The 19,635-nt window shown below is 48.5% G+C and overlaps 1 protein-coding gene across 6 annotated transcripts in view; it reads left to right on the top strand.

Moving 5' to 3' along the window:
• Positions 1 to 19,635, top strand: part of tango2 (transport and golgi organization 2 homolog (Drosophila)) — a 273,616-nt gene that overhangs the window by 145,731 nt on the left and 108,250 nt on the right. For all 6 annotated transcript variants that reach the window (XM_038809089.1, XM_038808651.1, XM_038808828.1 and 3 more), the window contains one exon: positions 9,456 to 9,544. In XM_038809089.1, coding sequence (XP_038665017.1) covers positions 9,456 to 9,544 — 89 coding nt within the window. The remainder of the gene's footprint in view (positions 1 to 9,455; positions 9,545 to 19,635) is intronic.

Genomic DNA, 19,635 nt, shown 5'->3' with positions numbered 1-19,635 from the left:
AGTGTGTTCTTTCAACTTTGCTCTTGAATACCATCACAGGTGATTCAATTACAAAATAAATTATGATACAATTTATCACAATATTCATTAATATATTTATATCCCATTATTCTTAGCTTCAATTATTCATTAGTTAATGATCTCATAAGAATTCAGAATACTGTCACCTCTGGAATTCCCCAACAATCTATCCTTGGTCCCCTCCTATTGCTGCCAATCAAAAACGCCATCCAAAAACGCAACAGCAGGTTCCCATGGGCACTGTTTCACCCAGTTTTACCTCACACTGTCTCTTGATTCATCCACTGTCTCTAATTTATGTCCGACATCCAGGACAGGCCGAGCAGACATTTCCTCCAACAAAATATTGGGAAGGTCAATTGTCTTTGGTTCTTGCCCCAAGTTCCATTCCTCGGTCATTGAATTCATCCCTTTCCCTGACAACCCTGAGGTTGAACTAGACCAACCGCAATTGACTCCAAAATGAGCCACTGACTACACATCTGTTCCATCATGAAGACAGTTTGCTTCAACCTCTGTAGTAACACCTGATTCTGCCCCCGCCTCAGCTCATCTGCTGAAATCCTCACCCATGCCTTTGTTAGCTCCAGGCTTACCTATTCTGATGCTCTCTAGGCCATCTTCCAATAGTTTACCCTCCATAATCCTGAGATTATCCAAACCTTTGCTGCCCATATCCTAATTTGCAGCACGTGAAATTCACCCAACACCCCGACACTTGCTGACCCACTCTCAGCCCAGCAGCAACTCAAATTTATTGTAGAATCATAGAATTTACAGTGCAGAAGAAGGTCATTCGGCTCATTGAGTCTGCACCGGCCCTTGGAAAGAGCTAGACACTAAAGAGCAATTTAGCATGGCCAATCCACCTAAGCTGCACATCTCTGGACCGTGGGTGGAAACCAGAGCACCCGGAGGAAGCCCATGCAGACACAGGAGAAAGTGCAAAGGCCACACAGACAGTCACCCAAGGCCGGAATTGAACCCAGGTCCCTGAGGCCGTGAGGCAGCAGTGTTAACCACTGTGTCACCCATCATCTTTTTCCAATTCCCCCCATGGCTTCACCCCGCCCATCTCGGTATTCTTTACCAGCTCTACATGCCTCTGAGATCTGTGTTCCTGACATTCTGGCCTTTGCACACCCCGTATTAATTCCAATAATAGTGAAGGAGTGTTTTTCAAACCTTTTTTCCCCGGGACCCTCTTTTACCAATCAGCCGACCTTCACGGCCCACGCTGGCCAACCTCACGACCCACCATTTTTGCTTCCCTTTAATGCAACAGGTGAGCCTGCTTGGTTCTCACAACCTCACTTGCTTTGTCTTTCAATGTTATATTTCTGCTAAGGACTTCAGCTGATGATTTAAGTTCTCACTGCATCCTTTGGAAAAAAATCAAATCTGTTCTCGAACTCCCCATGCTTAGTCTTCAAATACCATCGAGGGTTTTAAACTCGCATTTGCCAGTAATTCCCTACATATAGCACACTTGGGCTTTGCATCCTTATTTGCATTGGCATAATTAACAAAGCCATAACCTCAAGAAATCATCTTAGAATGCCTTGTTACTGTGGTGGTATGGAAATGAGCACTGCCATTGGTGCAGAGCACTGGCTTCCCATTGGCTCTGGCTGGTCATGTGCCTCTCGTCCGATTGGTTGGGACTAGTCATGTGACTGCTCTCCAATTGGTCGAGAGGCAAGTAGGCCCCGCCTCCGAGGTGGGGTATAAGTACCCAGAGTTCCCGGTGGTCGGCCATTCTCTGTAGTCGACCACCGGGCTAACAACTAGCTGATTAAAGCCACAGTTCGGATCCTAAATGTGTCTTAAGTCGAATTGATGGTACATCAATTTAATCAGCTAGAATTTTGGAATGGAGCTTCGCATCAAGCCTGACTGCCTCCGCACCAGCCCACATGCTGCAAATGCGTCTGCAAACACTGGCAGGCATGTTTTAATAGCTACCTGACGACTGCAGCCGGCAAGTCCACCAAGGAGCAGAAGCTCCACATCCTCCACTCATGCGTGGGCACATCGGTCTACGCAATGATCGAAGACGAAGGCAATTTTGATGCGGCCATGGAGATTCTCAAAGGACACTTTCTCCGGCCGGTCAACGAAGTATACGCATGGCATCTCCTGACGACCAGACAACAGTTCCCTAGTGAATCACTCGATGAGTTTTACCAGGCCCTCGCAGCTCTAGGGAGAACGTGCGCATGTCTCCAAGTTTCGGCGACGGAGCACATGGAACTTCTAATCAGAGACGCTTACGTTGCTGGCATGCAGTCCCCTTCTATCCGCCAATGATTGCTGGAGAAGAACACCCTCAGCCTAGCTGAGGTACGGACTCTTGCAACCTCCCTGTAGGTTGCTGACCTGAACGCCCGCGCATACGCCCCGGCCACGCAGCAACCCCCTGGACTTCATGGCACGCGCCACCCCATCCTCCGTGGACCCCGACCCCCCCCAAGCCTGCGCCGTGGGTCGCTCCGATAAACTAGCGGGGCCCCGTTGCTATTTCTGTGGCCTCTCAAAGCACCCGCGCTGCCCGGCCCGCTCCGCTCTGTGTAAGAGCTGCGGGAAGAAGGGCCACTACGCGGTGGTCTGCCAGACCAGGTCGGTCGCTGCTGTCCCGCGCAGCGACCGCGGATCGCCGCCCCCCCCCAGGGCCCCATGCCGCGCACCAACCTCTCCGGCCCGGCTCCCGCAACGGCCCCACGGTCCTCCCGACCCGCGCCCCCAGCTGCCCCGACAGGCTCGCAGACGCCGCTGACACTGCCCCCAGCCGCCACGGGCGCCGCCATCTTGGGCCCCGGACGCCATGTGCGGGCCATGGGCGCCACCATCTTGGAGCCCCGGCTCCACATGCGGGTCCTGGGCGCCGCCATCTTGGGACCCCGACTCCACGTGCGGGTCCTGGGCGCCGCCATCTTGGGCCAACTCGGAAGGCCCTGCAAGCGACTAATCTGCCACTGAAGAGGATCTGGAACTCTCACCACGACTGGCTTCCATCAAGCTCGATCAGTCGCAACCACGCTCGCTCGCCAAGACTACAATGACGGTGCAGCTCAACGGACACAAAACAAGGTGCCTGCTGGACTCCGGGAGCACGGAAAGTTTCGTCCACCCCGACACGGTAAGACGCTGCGCGCTCCCCATCCACCCAGTTAAACATAAAATTGAATTGGCCTCAGGTTCGCATTCCGTCCAAATCACCAGGTGCTGCATAGCGGACCTCACAGTCCAGGGGAGGGTTTCCAAAAATTTCAAACTCCTCATTCTCCCCCGTCTATGTGCTCCGGCACTTTTGGGCCTGGACTTCCAGTGCAACCTGCAGAGTTTGACCTTTCAATTCGGCGGCCCTATTCCTCCTCTTACTGTTTGCAGCCTCGCGCCCCTCAAAGTGGACCCCCCTTCCTTGTTTGCTAATCTCACCCCAGATTGTAAACCTGTCGCCACTCGGTGCAGACGATACAGTGCACAGGACCGGACCTTCATCGGGTCCGAGGTCCAGAGGCTCCTTAAGGAAGGAGAGATCGAGGCCAGCAACAGTCCCTGGCGAGCCCAAGTGCTGGTAGTTCGGACTGGGGAGAAAAACCGGATGGTCATCGATTACAGGCAGACCATCAACAGGTTTACGCAGCTGGACGCGTATCCTCTCCCCCGTATTTCCGACCTGGTTAACAGGATCGCAAAGTACAAAGTCTTCTCCACAGTGGACCTTAAGTCCGCCTACCACCAGCTCCCCATCCGCGCGAGTGACCGAAAGTACACCGCGTTTGAGGCAGATGGGCACCTCTACCACTTCCTCAGGGTTCCATTCGGTGTCACAAATGGAGTCTCGGTCTTCCAACGGGAGATGGACCGAATGGTCGACAAGCACGGTTTACGGGCCACCTTCCCGTATCTCGATAACGTCACCATCTGCGGCCATGACCAGCAGGACCATGACATCAACCTCCAAAAATTCCTCCGAACCGCAAAACTCCTTAATTTAACTTACAATAAGGATAAGTGCGTGTTTAGCACCGACCGTCTAGCCATTCTTGGCTACATAGTGCGTAACGGAGTGATAGGCCCCGATCCCGAACGCATGCGCCCCCTGATGGAACTTCCCCTACCCAACTCCCTCAAACGCTGCCTGGGCTTCTTCTCATACTACGCCCAGTGGGTCCCCAACTACGCCGACAAAGCCCGCCCCCTCATCCAGTCCACCTCCTTTCCCCTGTCGATGGAGGCCCGCCAGGCCTTTAGCCGCATCAAAGCGGATATCGCAAAGGCCACGATGCATGCTATCGACGAGTCCCTCCCATTCCAGGTCGAGAGCGACGCGTCTGACGTAGCTCTGGCGGCCACCCTGAACCAAGCGGGCAGACCCGTGGCCTTCTTTTCACGAACCCTCCACGCTTCCGAAATCCGCCATTCCTCGGTGGAAAAGGAGGCACATGCCATGGTTGAAGCTGTGCGATACTGGAGGCACTATCTGGCCGGCAGGAGGTTTACCCTCCTCACAGACCAACGATCAGTAGCTTTCATGTTCAACAATGCACAGAGGGGCAAGATCAAGAACGACAAGATCTTGCGGTGGCGGATCGAGTTATCCACGTACAACTACAATATCTTGTATCGTCCTTTGAAGCTCAACGAGCCTTCCGATGCCCTATCCCGCGGTACCTGCGCCAGCGCGCAGATTGACCGCCTCCGCTCCCTCCACACGGACCTCTGCCACCCAGGGGTCACCCGTTTCTACCATTTTATTAAGACCCGCAACCTGCCCTACTCCGTCGAGGCAGTCAGGACTGTCACTAGGGACTGCCACGTCTGCGCCGAGTACAAACCGCACTTTTACCGCCCCGAACGAGCGCATCTGATCAAGGCATCCCGCCCCTTTGAATGTCTCAGTATAGACTTCAAGGGTCCCCTCCCCTCCAACAACCGTAACACTTATTTGTTGAGTGTTATCGACGAATACTCTCGATTCCCTTTCGCCATCCCCTGTCCCGACATGACCACAACAACCGTCAGAAAGGCCCTCCTATCCATCTTCTCCCTGTTCGGTTACCCTGCGTACATCCACAGCGACCGGGGGTCCTCTTTTATGAGTGACGAACTGCGTCAGTTCCTGCTCAGCAGGGGCATAGCCTCTAGCAGGACGACCAGTTATAACCCCCGGGATAACGGTCAGGTCGAGCGGGAGAATGGCACCATTTGGAAGACTATCCTGCTGGCCCTACGGTCCAGAGATCTCCCTATTCCCCGTTGGCAAGAAGCCATTCCCGACGCCCTGCATTCAATCCGGTCTCTCCTCTGTACTACCACTAATCAAACACCTCATGAACGTCTTCTTGTTTTCCCCAGGAAGTCGTCCTCAGGATCCCCTCTCCCGACCTGGCTGGCCACTCCCGGGCCCATCTTGCTCCAGGAACATGTGCGGGTGCACAAGTCCGACCCGTTGGTTGAGCAAGTCCAGTTACTCCACGCCAACCCGCAATATGCGTACGTGGAGTATCCCGACGGTCGGCAGGATACGGTCTCGCTCCGGGACCTGGCACCCGCCGGCGTGCGGCCTTCTTCCCCCTACACCAACACCTCCACCCCCAACCCCAATTCCCCCCTGCGCCCCCACGACCCAGCGCACATGCCCCCTCTTCCCCGGTTACAGCGTCTCCACCGCCGGCCCGGGGTACCGAGACACATCTACGACCAACGCTCCCGGAGGCAAGGACGACCATCGGTCCGACGTCACCAGCTCCACTGCGACGGTCCTCCAGAACACCACGGGCACCCGACAGGCTGATCGTCTCCATCTAATGCGGCCATGGGACTTTTTTGGACATTTGTGTTCTTCTGTTGTTATTAATAGTAGTAGTATTGTTTTGCCACAAGCCAGTGGGCAGCTCACCCCTATCGATTTTCGCTGCTCATACCACCAGTCCTCGGACACCCCCCCCCCTCTCCCACTTACCCCCCCCCTCTCCCACTTACCCCCCCCTCTCCCACTTACCCCCCCCCTCTCCCACTTACCCCCCCCCCTCTCTCCCACTTACCCCCCCCTTCTTTCTCCACAAGGGGTGAATGTGGTGGTATGAATATGGGCACTGCCATTGGTGCAGAGCACTGGCTTCCCATTGGCTCTGGCTGGTCATGTGCCTCTCGTCCGATTGATTGGGACTAGTCACGTGACTGCTCTCCAATTGGTCGAGAGACAAGTAGGACCCGCCTCCGAGGCGGGGTAGAAGTACCCAGAGTTCACGGTGGTCGGCCATTCTCTGTAGTTGACCACCGGGCTAACAACTAGCTGATTAAAGCCACAGTTCGGATCCTAAATGTGTCTTTTTTTTTTAATAATAATTTTTATTGAAATTTTTACAAAATATAAACATCTTAACTCTATTAACAAACAACCGCGGTAACACCCCAAGAACAATACCCCCCCCAACTTCAAACAAAAGGAAAAAGAAAAAAAAAACAAAAGAGCACCCAAACAACAAAAGGGAAAGAGATATCACCCGCCACACCCCACAAACCCATGTACACAGTTCTTCCTCCCCCCAATCTGGGTTGCTGCTGCTGTCGGCCTATTTCCCTACCGTTCCGCCAGGAAGTCCAGGAAAGGCTGCCACCGCCTGAAAAACCCTTGTACTGATCCCCTCAGGGCAAATTTCACCCTCTCCAATTTAATGAACCCTGCCATATCATTGACCCAGGCCTCCACGCTTGGGGGCCTCGCACCTAAATGTGCCTTGAGTCGAATTGATGGTACATCAGTTACCGATTTCAGTTTTTCCTTTTTTTTTAAACGACCGATCTTCAATTTTTCACAGCCCTGTTCCCTTGCTTGCTCGCATCTAGAAAATGGAGGAATCTCTCCTCCTGATTTCACGCCAAAAGCACAGATGTGCATGGCACGTGACATCAGTGTACGTGCCGGGTACATGACCTGCTCTCTGCTGCTGCTTCTGGCTGGAAGACTGCATCATTCCATTGAAAAGCTGTCGTGGCCAGCATTCTCAATTTAAGAGCCACTCACAGCCGTTGGGCGCTTCACCCGTGATCAGGAACGCCATGACCAATCACCCCGTGATCCTCTCAACACCTGCCCATGATCCATTAGTTCTTATGTTCTTATGACTAGCAGTTTCAAAAACTGTGGTGAAGAATTAAGACTCCAATTTGTCTTTTACCTTCAGAATGTTTATTCTCTGGACAGCTCAGCATTGTAACAATCTTTCCCCACACCCAACTGTTCAGCTATGTCCATTTATACTCGATTGGAGGTTGAATCAATGACCATCAAAAGGATGCAATTGCTGATACATTGACACCCTGGCTTTCCTCACTCAATCAGCTGATACATTGACACCCTGGCTTTCCTCACTCAATCAGCTGACGTAAGCCCTGATCTCCAGAAATCCCTCGCTTTAAACTCTCACCCTCTGCATCAATCTCTACTTCTTTTTAAGATGCTGCTAAAAACCTACCTCTTGGCCCAAGCTTTTGCCATATTTGTGCTGCTATTTCCTCTGTTTGAAACTTTGTTTGAGAATCACTCCTATGATGCACCTGAAGCCATTTTACAATGTTGAGGGAATTTTATAAAGGCAGATTATTTAAATCAGTGTACTTAGTGCGAGTCATTGAACATTGATGGAATAAGCACCGCTCATCTTGAGTTTTCAAAAGATAAACATTTTTTATTTCAACTTTGAACAAAGTGGCAATTTGCAACGGGAAGTGTTAGGTGCTCAATATGGACAAGGAACCATCACAGTTAAAATACAAAACTGTATTTTTCACATTTATTAAAGATTTTTAAAAATAGGGCTTTTTTCTGGAGTTTTCCTTTATCCAAACATTTTCCACTTCAGTGTTTTGTTATATTGTACCTTTTTGTGTAAAGTTAATGAGTTGACCAAGTGCAACATTTAATGGTTTTCTGCACAATGTCCGTGCAGCATTAAGCAAATCTAGGTCAGGTTGATCTGAACAAAGCACCTGGATCACGACATCGAACCACTGCTTCCCCTACTTGACCAGCTTGACTTTCAATTTCCTCTCTGGTCTCCATTATCCTTTGTGCACTCTCTGGATGAGATTGCCACAACCGCCAGGCCTGCTGAGCTTGAGGACTCTTATTTTTTTATGCCTTGGATATCAGACATCATTAAATTACATCTGCAGCTCTTTGCACTGAGCATCCTAGAGAGGCAGAAACATTTCAGTCAAAAATATCTGAGATGCTTCACACCACACCCCCAATTCTAGGACAGAATTTTAACCCTTTTAGCTCCTGACTCTTGACTTTGTGTATTTTACTATTTTTACCTAGTTATGTTATGTGGTATACACTACACAAATATATAACCTGTACAGTGAACATTCTCTCCGCATTTATGTGGAATAAGTAACCGCCAGATTTGTTATATTACCTGAAGTAATATATGTAACTCATTTGTTTGTGCCGAGTTGAACTTAACTTTGATGATGAATAGTCAAAGTCATCCAGTGATGACAAATAATTTATTGAGTAACTAATCATTAACTTGTGAGTTTGATTCATCAGTACTTTACTAGTTGTTAAATGAAACAAGATAGAATTAGATTAACTATGAATAATATACTTTACACTCTGAGCTGACTATACTTCTGTTCTCCAGCCACAACACACCCGAAGAGAGCGGGGATTGAGCTTGTATTTATATTCCCTGTTAGTGTTGCCCTCTGGTGATCATCTGACCATACTGACTACATACATATACAGAGATCACTATAAGATTAACAGGCATTTTTCAGTTGAGCTCCATTCCCATACACAGTATCAAACTGTGGGACCTTGTTTGTATAATAAAAACACGGGTTTATTTTCCTTTCTCTACTAATATTAGTTACAAAGGCTGGGAATTTCCAGTCCCATCATGGCTGGATCCGCCGCAGGAGAGTGGGCAGCTCAGCAAAAGGTTCATTGACTTTCGGCGGGTCTGGACAAACCCGACAATGGGTGATGCTAGAAAACCCTGCCCAAAGTCAAGTGGAGCAGCACGGTAGCACAGTGGTTAGCACTGTCGCCAGGGACCTGGGTTCAAATCCTGGCTTGGTCACTGTCTGCGCGGAGTCTGCACATTCTCCCCCTGTCTGCGTGGGTTTCCTCCTGGTCCTTCGGTTTCTTCCCACAAGTCCCGAAAGACGTGCTTTTAGGTGAATTGGACATTCTGAATTCTCCCTCTGTGTACCCGAACAGGGTACAGTGTGTCCCCTAGTGTGGCGACTAGGGGATTTTCACAGTAACCTCATTGCAGTGTCAATGTAATGTGACAATAATAAAGATTATTATGATTTCCTGACCTTGCCCTTTGACTGATGGTTCTGATTACATTGGCAAAGAGGTTTGACTCTTATACACGTCCATTTTTGTACATTCTGTTCTTTCACAGGTTTATCCTGGCAGCAAACCGAGATGAATACTATTCCAGACCATCAAAGCCAGCAGATTTCTGGGGAAACAACAGTGAGATTCTAAGCGGTAAGGACATAATTAAGCTGAATTGCAATCCTTCAAAATAGTTTGAGTGGTGGGACGAGCATGATTTCTCGTAACCAATGTGTTTTACTTTTTGTGTATTGCCTTGTAAAACAAATCACAAGTAAATTCCTCTTCACCTTGTGGGCACATTCAAATAAAGAAATCCACCTGAAGTCCATCAACAATGTTTTTTTAAAAACCGTCAGCTTTATTGCATTCAGTAGGCAACTGGCAGCAAATTTGTATGGTCATGGTGCTTGTTATGATCCCAGCTGATATTACTCCTGGACAGTCAGGTCCCAGAACAGAACCCCAGCTCAATTGATCTTAACTTTTATTTTTTTCTTTAGAGACCTGGATTAACAGAGTTGCAGGACCACCAATTAACTTTTAACAAACAAATAAAACATTTATTAACCAAGAAAATGTTAACCATACTACAATACCCCTTCGCTGAAACAATATCTTTACACGTATTCACAGATTTATAATGTTTTTTGAAAATAAATTTAGAGTACCCAATTGTTTCTTTTTTCTAATTAAGGGGCAATTTAGCATGGTCAATCACCTAAGATGCACATCTTTGGGTTGTGGGGTTGAGAACCACGCATACACGGGGCGAATGTGCAAACTGGACTGGAGAATTGCTAATGTTGTCCCTTTGTTTAAAAAGGATAGCAGGGAAAATCCAGGGAATTATAGACCTCTGAGCTTGATGTCAGTGGTGGGCAAACTGTTGGAGAAGATACTGAGGGATAGGATCTATTCACATCTGGAAGAAAATAGACTTATCAGTGATAGGCAGCATAGTTTTGTGCCGGGAAGGTCATATCTTACAAACCTAATAGCTATTAATGTGAGGACCATGCTCAATGTATAGGACACTGGATTATTCAGGTAGCTGAAGGAATCACTGTACTTTTACCCAGCTGTAATTCAGGCATACGTTCATCAGATCACTAATTCATTTACAGGAGAGTTGGCAAATTCATCACCTCAGGCATCATGCTACGGCTGCAGTGAGATAAGCACATAAAGTTTTATGGGTTTGCTGGCTTCCCAAGGTCTAGGATGCATTAATAATCTCGCAATGTCTCATTATTGCTAACACTGTCTAATTGCCGCTGGGTGAAAGTATCTCATTTCTGTAAATTTCAGCAGGTGACATGAGTTTTACATGGGATTTACACCAATGGGAATAAAAACAGGCAATTGCTTTAAAAAGTAGCCAATCTGTAATAGTAGTTTTAAGTCTTGATGACAAATTGAATATATTTTTCAATTTTTAAATTGTCTAAAGTATCTTGTGATTTTGCTGCTGAATACTTCATGATTTAATGGATTGGTACAGCTGGCTCACTGAAATAAGAGGGGGAAAGGAAATGTAGTCTTTTCCCAGAGGGAGGGGAAGCTAAAGGCCAAACCAACCCATGGCAATCTTCAGTTCTTCCTATCATCCGGCTCAATTAGGATAAAATCTGCAAGTAGGTCACCAATCTAACTGTTAATTAAGAGTGTGAGATATGAGATTAGCAAAACACTGCTCAATAAGAACAGAAATAAAAAACTCTCCATTCATGGAGGGGAAAAGATATTTTTATATCACTTAAAATAATGGAGTTAATTCTTAGTAGCTTGCTTCATTCGCAATAGGGGAACAGTAACATAGTGGTTATGTTTTTTAAATAAATTTAAAGTACCCCTTTTTTTTCTAAATAAGGGGCAATTTAGTGTGGCCAATTCACCGATCCGGCACATTTTTTGGGATTGTGGGGGTGAGATCCACACAGACAGGGAAATGATGTGCAAAGACGGACAGTTTTATTTTACTTGTCATACTTGAAATCAGGGTGAAGGACTGCAATAAAATTAAAGAGATTAACATAGACCGAGAGGAGGCTCCGAGTGGTCTGGCAGGCTTAAAAGTAGGAAAATATCCAGGGCCAGATGAAATGTCTTCCAGGCTGTTGAGTGAGGCAAGGGAGGAAATAGGAATAATTTTCAGTTCCTCTCTGGCGCAGGAAAGGTGCTGGAGGGCTGAGGAAACTATTAGAAGCAATTCTGAGAGACAGAATTAATCTGCATTTGGAGAGGCAGGGATTAATCAAGTACAGACAGCAAGGGTTTGTTACGGGGAGGCCATGGGCTGGATTCTTCCGCCTCGGGGCAGTGCCCTCTGGGATGGTGACAGTGGCCATCAGCTCAGGAAGTGTGACCAAGTGGACTAACCTCTAGTGCCGCAAGAAGGTCAACAACTTACACCAGCCACACGCAAGAATTGACCTCTCCCCCCCCCCCCGAAACCTTCCCACCCCCACGCGACCAGACCACCAACCCTCAATTTGTCCCCCAACCCACTCTTCAAGCCCCCCAAAAACCTCCCTTTGTACCACCCCACCACTGTGAACCGCATGTGCGGCTAACAATACCCTCTCTGTGTCCACAGGAGAAGCTATCCCACAATCGCTTGGAGAGGGTCCAGTCTGGCAGAGGGGTCCCGGACATGAGAATCCTCACAACCATCAAGGAACGGGCCCTCGGGATTACAGGGGAGACCGAGGACCGAGCGGTCATCAATAAGGAGGTTGAGGGTGGCATGTGGCACAGTGGTTAGCACTCCTGCCCACAGAGCAGAGGTCCCGGGTTTGAATCCCAGCCCTGGGTCACTGTCCGTGTGGAGTTTGCACATTCTCCCCATGTCTGTGTGGGTTTCAGCCCCACAACAGCAGAGGGCAGCAGAGCAGAGCTACTGATTGGCTGTTCCGGGGAGATTTGCATACGTGCAGTGCGGTCAGCCTAATTTGAAGGTGGTTTGTGGAGGGGCTGTTGTCAAGTGACAGTTAAACCCGAGACACTTCCTCAGTGTCTCCTCCCCCCCACCCCCCCCCCCCCCACCCCCACCTCCTCCTCTAACCAAAAAAAAAAACCCCCGGTCGTTGGGAAGCGGGAGCAGGGGCCTGTCGTGAAGGTGAGTGAATATTTTTAAATTTGCTTACCTTTCAGCGGGAGCAGCCTCCGGATTTTCGGCGGGAGCAGGGCCCTGTCAGGAAGGTGAGTGAGTGCCTTTAAATTTGCTTACCTTTCAGCGGGAGCAGCCTCCGGATTTTCGGTAGGAGCAGGGGCCTGTCGGGAAGGTGAGTGCCTGTAACAAATTGGGCGGTTGCTAAACCCGAGACACTACACTTGCAGTGTCCCCCACCCTTCCACCTCCTCTAACCGAAGGGTTTGAGGGAATATCAGGTAAGAAGCTTGCGCAGGTCAAAGACACTGTTGCACGTTTTACTATGGGCGTAAAACGCGTTTATTGGAGTGTATTAACACGCCTCCGAGTTCGACGTGTGCTTAACACTACTAGGTTCTGTTCTATGTAATTATTTAGCTCTGGAGTCGCCAGTTGCCGTATAGGCAACGTCACAAGTATTCCAAGGTCAAGTTCAAAGTAATAAAGACGATACACCGATTAGTAAAGTTCAAACGATCAATATTTATTATACAGTTATAATAAATACTCATGCACACACTAAGAGACTAAGCTATAACTAAACTTAAGCAAACAGAATACTTATCTAACAGGAACAGGCAAGGTCAGAGAACGAGGCCTTCGTCCTGGTTTTGTCTGCAGCCTTCAGCAAGCGTTCTGGTACTTGGGAGTCTAGTGGGCTTGGATCGCGTAGCGAGCGTTGAACTTACGGTTTCGGCGGCTGGTGCTCAACGGCTGGAGTCAGGATGCAAGATGTCAGTCAGAGCCGGAGCACGGGTTTAACAGACCGGGGCTCTGTGGGGGATTTGCTTTTATACCCCTCTCTAATGTCCTTGCCCCCTTCTAGGCGGGCTCTACCTTTCGGTACCGATTGGAACGTTTCCAAACGGCTACCTTCGAAATCCTCCAATGCGGGGCTTTCCTCGATGTTGGGGGGTGGTTTCGATATTCTTTTACTCTGGTGCCATCCTGTCTACTCCACCAATTAACTGCTACATTGAGATGGAAATGTTGCCATTGTTTGTGTCTGGATCTGGGCTGCCTCATCAGGATGTTAAGCGCTTTGCCATTAACACCTTTGCTTGGAGATCTGCACCTGGCCAGAAAACTGGTTTGCTGTTTGCAAAATGCTAATTAGTTGAGAGCAGGCTGTCTGTTCTTACTAAACAGGCTTTCCCTGCTGCCTTCCATTTTAGTTTGGCTCAGTGTCCATTTTGCGTGGCCAGCATGGCTACAACACACAGCCGGAGTGAGGCACATCCAGAGTGGGAATTGCAACTTGGTAATTTGGTGCAGTGCGGTAATTCGGTGCAGAGTGAGAGAAGGTGCTTTTTCGGAGGTGCTTTTTAATCCTGGTAAGTGACTGCTAAGTAGTTTTTCTTTTCATTGTCTAATTTATTTATTTTTATTTTGAAATTGTAGTTGTATAAGTTTACCTAAGGTTTAAGACATGGCAGGAGATCCCAGACCCGTGTCATGCTCCTCGTGTGTGATGTGGGAGCTCATGGACAAGTCCACTGTCCCTGGCTCTTTCACGTGCAAGAAGTGTGTTCAGTTGCAGCTCCTGTTTGACCGCTTGACGGCTCTGGAGCTGCGGATGGACTCACTTTGGAGCATCCGCGATGCTGAGGAGGTCGTGGATAGCACGTTTAGCGAGTTGGTCACACCGCAGGTGAAAATTAATGAGGGAGATAGAAAATGGGTGACCAAAAGAAAGAGCAAGAGTAGGAAGGCAGTGCAGGTGTCCCCTGCGGTCATCTCCCTGCAAAACAGATATACCGCTTTGGATACTGTTCAGGGAGATGGCTCACCAGGGGAAGGCAGCAGCAGCCAGGTTCATGGCACTGTGGCTGGCTCTGCTGCGCAGCAGGGCAGGAAGAAAAATGGCAGGGCTATAGTGATAGGGGACTGGATTGTAAGGGGAATAGACAGGCGGTTCTGTGGACGCAATCGAGACTCCAGGATGGTATGTTGCCTCCCTGGTGCAAGGGTCAAGGGTGTCTCGGAGCGGCTGCAGGACATTCTGGGGGGGGGGAGGGTGAACAGCCAGCTGTCGTGGTGCACATAGGGATGAGGTCCTACAAGCTGAATTCAGGGATTTAGGAGTTAAACTAAAAAGTAGGACCTCAAAGGTAGTAATCTCAGGATTGCTACCAGTGCCACGAGCTAGTCAGAGTAGGAATGTCAGGATAGATAGGATGAATGCGTGGCTCGAGAGATGGTGCAAGAGGGAGGGATTCAAATTCCTGGGGCATTGAGACCGGTTCTGGGGGAGGTGGGACCAGTACAAACCGGACGGTCTGCACCTGGGCAAGACTGGAACCGATGTCCAAACTGTGTTTGCTAGAGCTGTTGGGGAGGGTTCAAACTAATGTGACAGGGTGATGGGAACCGATGCAGGAAGTTGGAAGGTAGCAAAACCGGGACAGAAGCAAAAGGAAGTAAGGGGAAAAGTGCAAGGCAGAGAAGACATAGTCAAAAATCAAAAAGGGCGACAGTACAAGGTACAGTGACGGAGGGGAGCTCAGTGAATAGGCCCAGTAATAGTAAAAGGAGTAAAACTGGAGATGTTAAGATTCAAAACAGAGGTAAAAAAAACCAGCATAAGTGTCCTTTACCTGAATGTTCGTAGTATTCGGAATAAAGTAAATGAGTTGATGGCGCAAATCATCGTGAATGACTATGATTTAGTGGCCATTACTGAAACATGGTTAAAGGATGGTCACGACTGGGAGTTAAATATCCGAGGGTATCAAACTATTCGGAAGGACAGTGGATGGTAAGGGAGGTGGTGTAGCTCTGTTATTTAAGGATGACATCTGGGCAATAGTTAGGGATGATATCGGTGCTATGGAGGATAAGGTTGAATCCATTTGGGTGGAAATCAGGAACAGCAAGGTGCAAAAGTCACTGATAGGAGTAGTCTATCAGCCACCAAATAGTAACGTTATGGTGGGGCAGGCAATAAACAAAGAAATAACTGATGCATGTAGAAATGGTACAGCAGTTATCATGGGGGATTTTAATCTACATGTCGATTGGTTTAACCAGGTCGGTCAAGGCAACCTTGAGGAGGAGTTTATAGAATGTATCCGCGATTGTTTCCTAGAACAGTATGTAATTGAACCTACGAGGGAACAAGCGGTCCTAGATCTTGTCCTGTGTAATGAGACAGGATTGATTCATGATCTCATAGTTAGGGATCCTCTCGGAAGGAGCGATCACAATATGGTGGAATTTAAAATACAGATGGAGGGTGAGAAAGTAAAATCAAATACTAGTGTTTTGTGTTTAAACAAAGGAGATTACAATGGGATGAGAGAAGAACTAGCTAAGGTAGACTGGGAGCAAAGATTTTATGGTGGAACAGTTGAGGAACAGTGGAGAACCTTCCAAGCAATTTTTCACAGTGCTCAGCAAAGGTTTATACCCACAAAAAGGAAGGACGGTAGAAAGAGGGGAAATCGACCATGGATATCTAAGGAAATAAGGGAGAGTATCAAATTGAAGGAAAGAGCATACAAAGTGACAACGATTGGTGGGAGACTAGAGGACTGGGAAATATTTAAGGGGCAACAGAAAGCTACTAAAAAAGCTATAAAGAAGAGTAAGATAGAGTGTGAGAGTAAACTTGCTCAGAATATAAAAACAGACAGCAAAAGTTTTTACAAATATATAAAACAAAAAATAGTGGCTAAGGCAAATATTGGTCCTTTAGAGGATGAGAAGGGAGTTTTAATAATGGGAGATGAGGAAATGGCTGAGGAACTGAACAGGTTTTTTGGGTCGGTCTTCACAGTGGAAGACACAAATAACATGCCAGCGACTGATAGAAATGAGGTTATGACCGGTGATGACCTTGAGAGGATTGTTATCAGTAAGGAGGTAGTGATGGGCAAGCTAATGGGGCTAAAGGTAGACAAGTCTCCTGGCCCTGATGGAATGCATCCCAGAGTGCTTAAACAGATGGCTAGGGAAATTGCAGATGCACTAGTGATGATTTACCGAAATTCACTAGACTCTGGGGTGGTCCCGGTGGATTGGAAATTAGCAAACGTGACACCACTGTTTAAAAAAGGAGGTAGGCAGAGAGCAGGAAATGATAGGCCAGTGAGCTTAATGTCGATAGTAGGGAAGATGCTGGAATCTATCATCAAGGAAGAAATAGCGAGGCATCTGGATAGAAATTGTCCCATTGGGCAGACGCAGCATGGGTTCATAAAGGGCAGGTCGTGCCTAACTAATTTAGTGGAATTTTTTGAGAACATTACCAGTGCAGTGGATAACGGGGAGCCAATGGATGTGGTATATCTGGATTTCCAGAAAGCTTTTGACAAGGTGCCACACAAAAGGCTGCTGCATAAGATAAAGATGCATGGCATTAAGGGTAAAGTAGTAGCATGGATAGAGGATTGGTTAATTAATAGAAAGCAAAGAGTGGGGATTAATGGGTGCCTCTCTGGTTGGCAATCAGTAGCTAGTGGTGTCCCTCAGGGATCCGTGTTGGGCCCACAATTGTTTACAATCTACATAGATGATTTGGAGTTGGGGACCAACTTTGGGGTCCAAGTTTGCAGATGACACTAAGTTGAGTGGTAAAGCGAAAGGATCCAGAGGATCCTCAGTATCCAGAGGATACTGGAAGTCTGCAGAGGGATTTGGATAGGTTAAGTGAATGGGCTAGTGTCTGGCAAATGGAATACAATGTTGACAAATGTGAGCTTATCCATTTTGGTAGGAATATCAGCAAACGGGATTATTATTTAAACAATAAAATATTAAAGCATGCTGCTGTGCAGAGAGACCTGGGTGTGCTAGTGCATGAGTCACAGAAAGTTGGTTTACAGGTGCAACAGGTGATTAAGAAGGCAAATGGAATTTTGTCCTTCATTGCTAGAGGGATGGAATTTTAGACTAGGGAGGTTATGCTGCAACTGTATACGGTGTTAGTGAGGCCACACCTGGAGTATTGTGTTCAGTTTTGGTCTCCTTACTTGAGAAAGGACGTACTGGCACTGGAGGGTGTGCAGAGGAGATTCACGAGGTTAATCCCAGAGCTGAAGGGGTTGGATTACGAGGAGAGGTTGAGTAGACTGGGACTGTACTCGTTGGAATTTAGAAGGATGAGGGGGGATCTTATCGAAACATTTAAAATTATGAAGGGAATAGATAGGATAGATGCGAACAGGTTGTTTCCACTGGCGGGTGAAAGCAGAACTAGGGGGCATAGCCTCAAAATAAGGGGAAGTAGATTTAGGACTGAGTTTAGGAGAAACTTCTTCACCCAAAGGGTTGTGAATCTATGGAATTCCTTGCCCAGTGAAGCAGTTGAGGCTCCTTCGTTAAATGTTTTTAAGGTAAAGATAGATAGTTTTTTGAAGAAAAAAGGGATTAAGGGTTATGGTGTTCAGGCGGGAAAGTGGAGCTGGGTCCACAAATGATCAACCATGATCTCATTGAATGGCGGAGCAGGCTCGAGGGGCCAGATGGCCTACTCCTGCTCCTAGTTCTTATGTTCTTATGTGCAGTTAGGTGGATTGACCACACTAAATTGCCCCTTAATTGGAAAGAAATATAATTGGGTACTCTAAATTTATTTTTTTTAAATCAGTACGGAGGTCAGCGCTCATCGCAGAGGTGAGGCCCACCCGGAGGACCTGTCAACCGTTAGTTGTTATTGACATACAGACTGACCCATCCCTCTCACTGACCACGTGTTCATTCTCCCTCCACTGCCTCCCATGAGACCAGCTATCATCCCCACCCTCCACCAGTGCAGAGACACGTACGTTGGTGCGCCATGTTAGTGGACAGGCATCTGGGAACAATGTGCTGAGCACGACACAGTCGCTGATGCACATCAGGTGGAGGCAAGAACGCCCTGGCGAGACAGCAGTCAGAGGGCCGCTGGATCCCAGGTCCCAGCTGGGTCCCAGCCAGATGCTGAGCCTGTGGAACAAGCTCTCCCAGAGCTGATGGAGATGTCAGGAAGTGGCCGGGATATCCGGAGGGCGATGTCAGTGACACTCCAGCAGGTCCATAGCCAATTGGAAGCTCCGGGCGTAGGAGATGGCACCAAAGCCAACACTGCTGGGGTTGCAACCTCAGTGGAGAGCTTGGTGCACAATGTCAGCAGCATCAGCTGAAGTGTCCAGGTGTGCCTCAGTCAGTGACGGCCATGGCTGAGCGCCTCGACAGAATGTCCAACCCGCTGGGGGACGTGACCCAGTACCAGGCTGACCATGATGAGGCGCGGAGGGACATGTCTTGGTCTCAGATGGGCATGGCAGAGGCGTTGCGGTGCTTGTCCCAGTTGCAGGTGGGCATTGCCAAGGCACTGCAGAGCATGACCCAATCACTGAGGAGCATCGCAAAGGGTGTTGACACGGTAGCCAAAGTGGATGGCACTGTGGCTTCACAGCGCCAGGGTCCCAGGTTCGATTCCCGGCTGGGTCACTGTCTGTGCGGAGTCTGCACGTTCTCCCCGTGTCTGCATGGGTTTCTTCCGGGTGCTCCCACAGTCCAAAGACGTGCAGGTTAGGTGGATTGGCCATGCTAAATTGCCCTTAGTGTCCAAAAAAAAGGTTTGGAGGGGTTATTGGGTTACGGGGATAGGGTGGAAGTGGGTAGGTGCAGACTCGATGGGCCGAATGGCCTCCTTCTGCACTGTATGTTCTATGTTCTGTGCAAGGGACAAAGAACCTCATTTGAACTATTGGGGAGCTGCCAGGAGTGGCAAGGGCCCGCCCACCCATGGACATCCACTTGGGATGTGTGAAGTGCTCATTTAATCATGATTGCCAATTCCCTATTAGCAATAGCCTTCAGAGGCCAGAGGCCTCTGCGATCTGTGGAACTTATGGATGATCATTGGGCTAACTGGCAGGGTCTAGGGGTGTCCCCGGAATGTGAATACACGGCCCAGGGGTTGGCATGGAGGACCTACACACTGTCGATTTCCCCCCATCTCAGCTCCAGGACACCACTGCAGGGGTTCCTCAGGGTAGTGTTCTAGGCCCAACCATCTTCAGCTGCTTCATCAACAACCTCCCATCATAAGGTCAGAAATGGGACTGTTTGCGGACGGCTGCACAATGTTCAGCACCATTCA

This window comes from Scyliorhinus canicula, chromosome 1 (assembly GCF_902713615.1).
Source record: "Scyliorhinus canicula chromosome 1, sScyCan1.1, whole genome shotgun sequence".
Classification (NCBI taxonomy): Eukaryota; Metazoa; Chordata; class Chondrichthyes; order Carcharhiniformes; family Scyliorhinidae; genus Scyliorhinus; species Scyliorhinus canicula.
The sequence above is the reverse complement of the archived record's forward strand: the minus strand, read 5'-3'. Positions and strand labels throughout refer to the sequence as shown.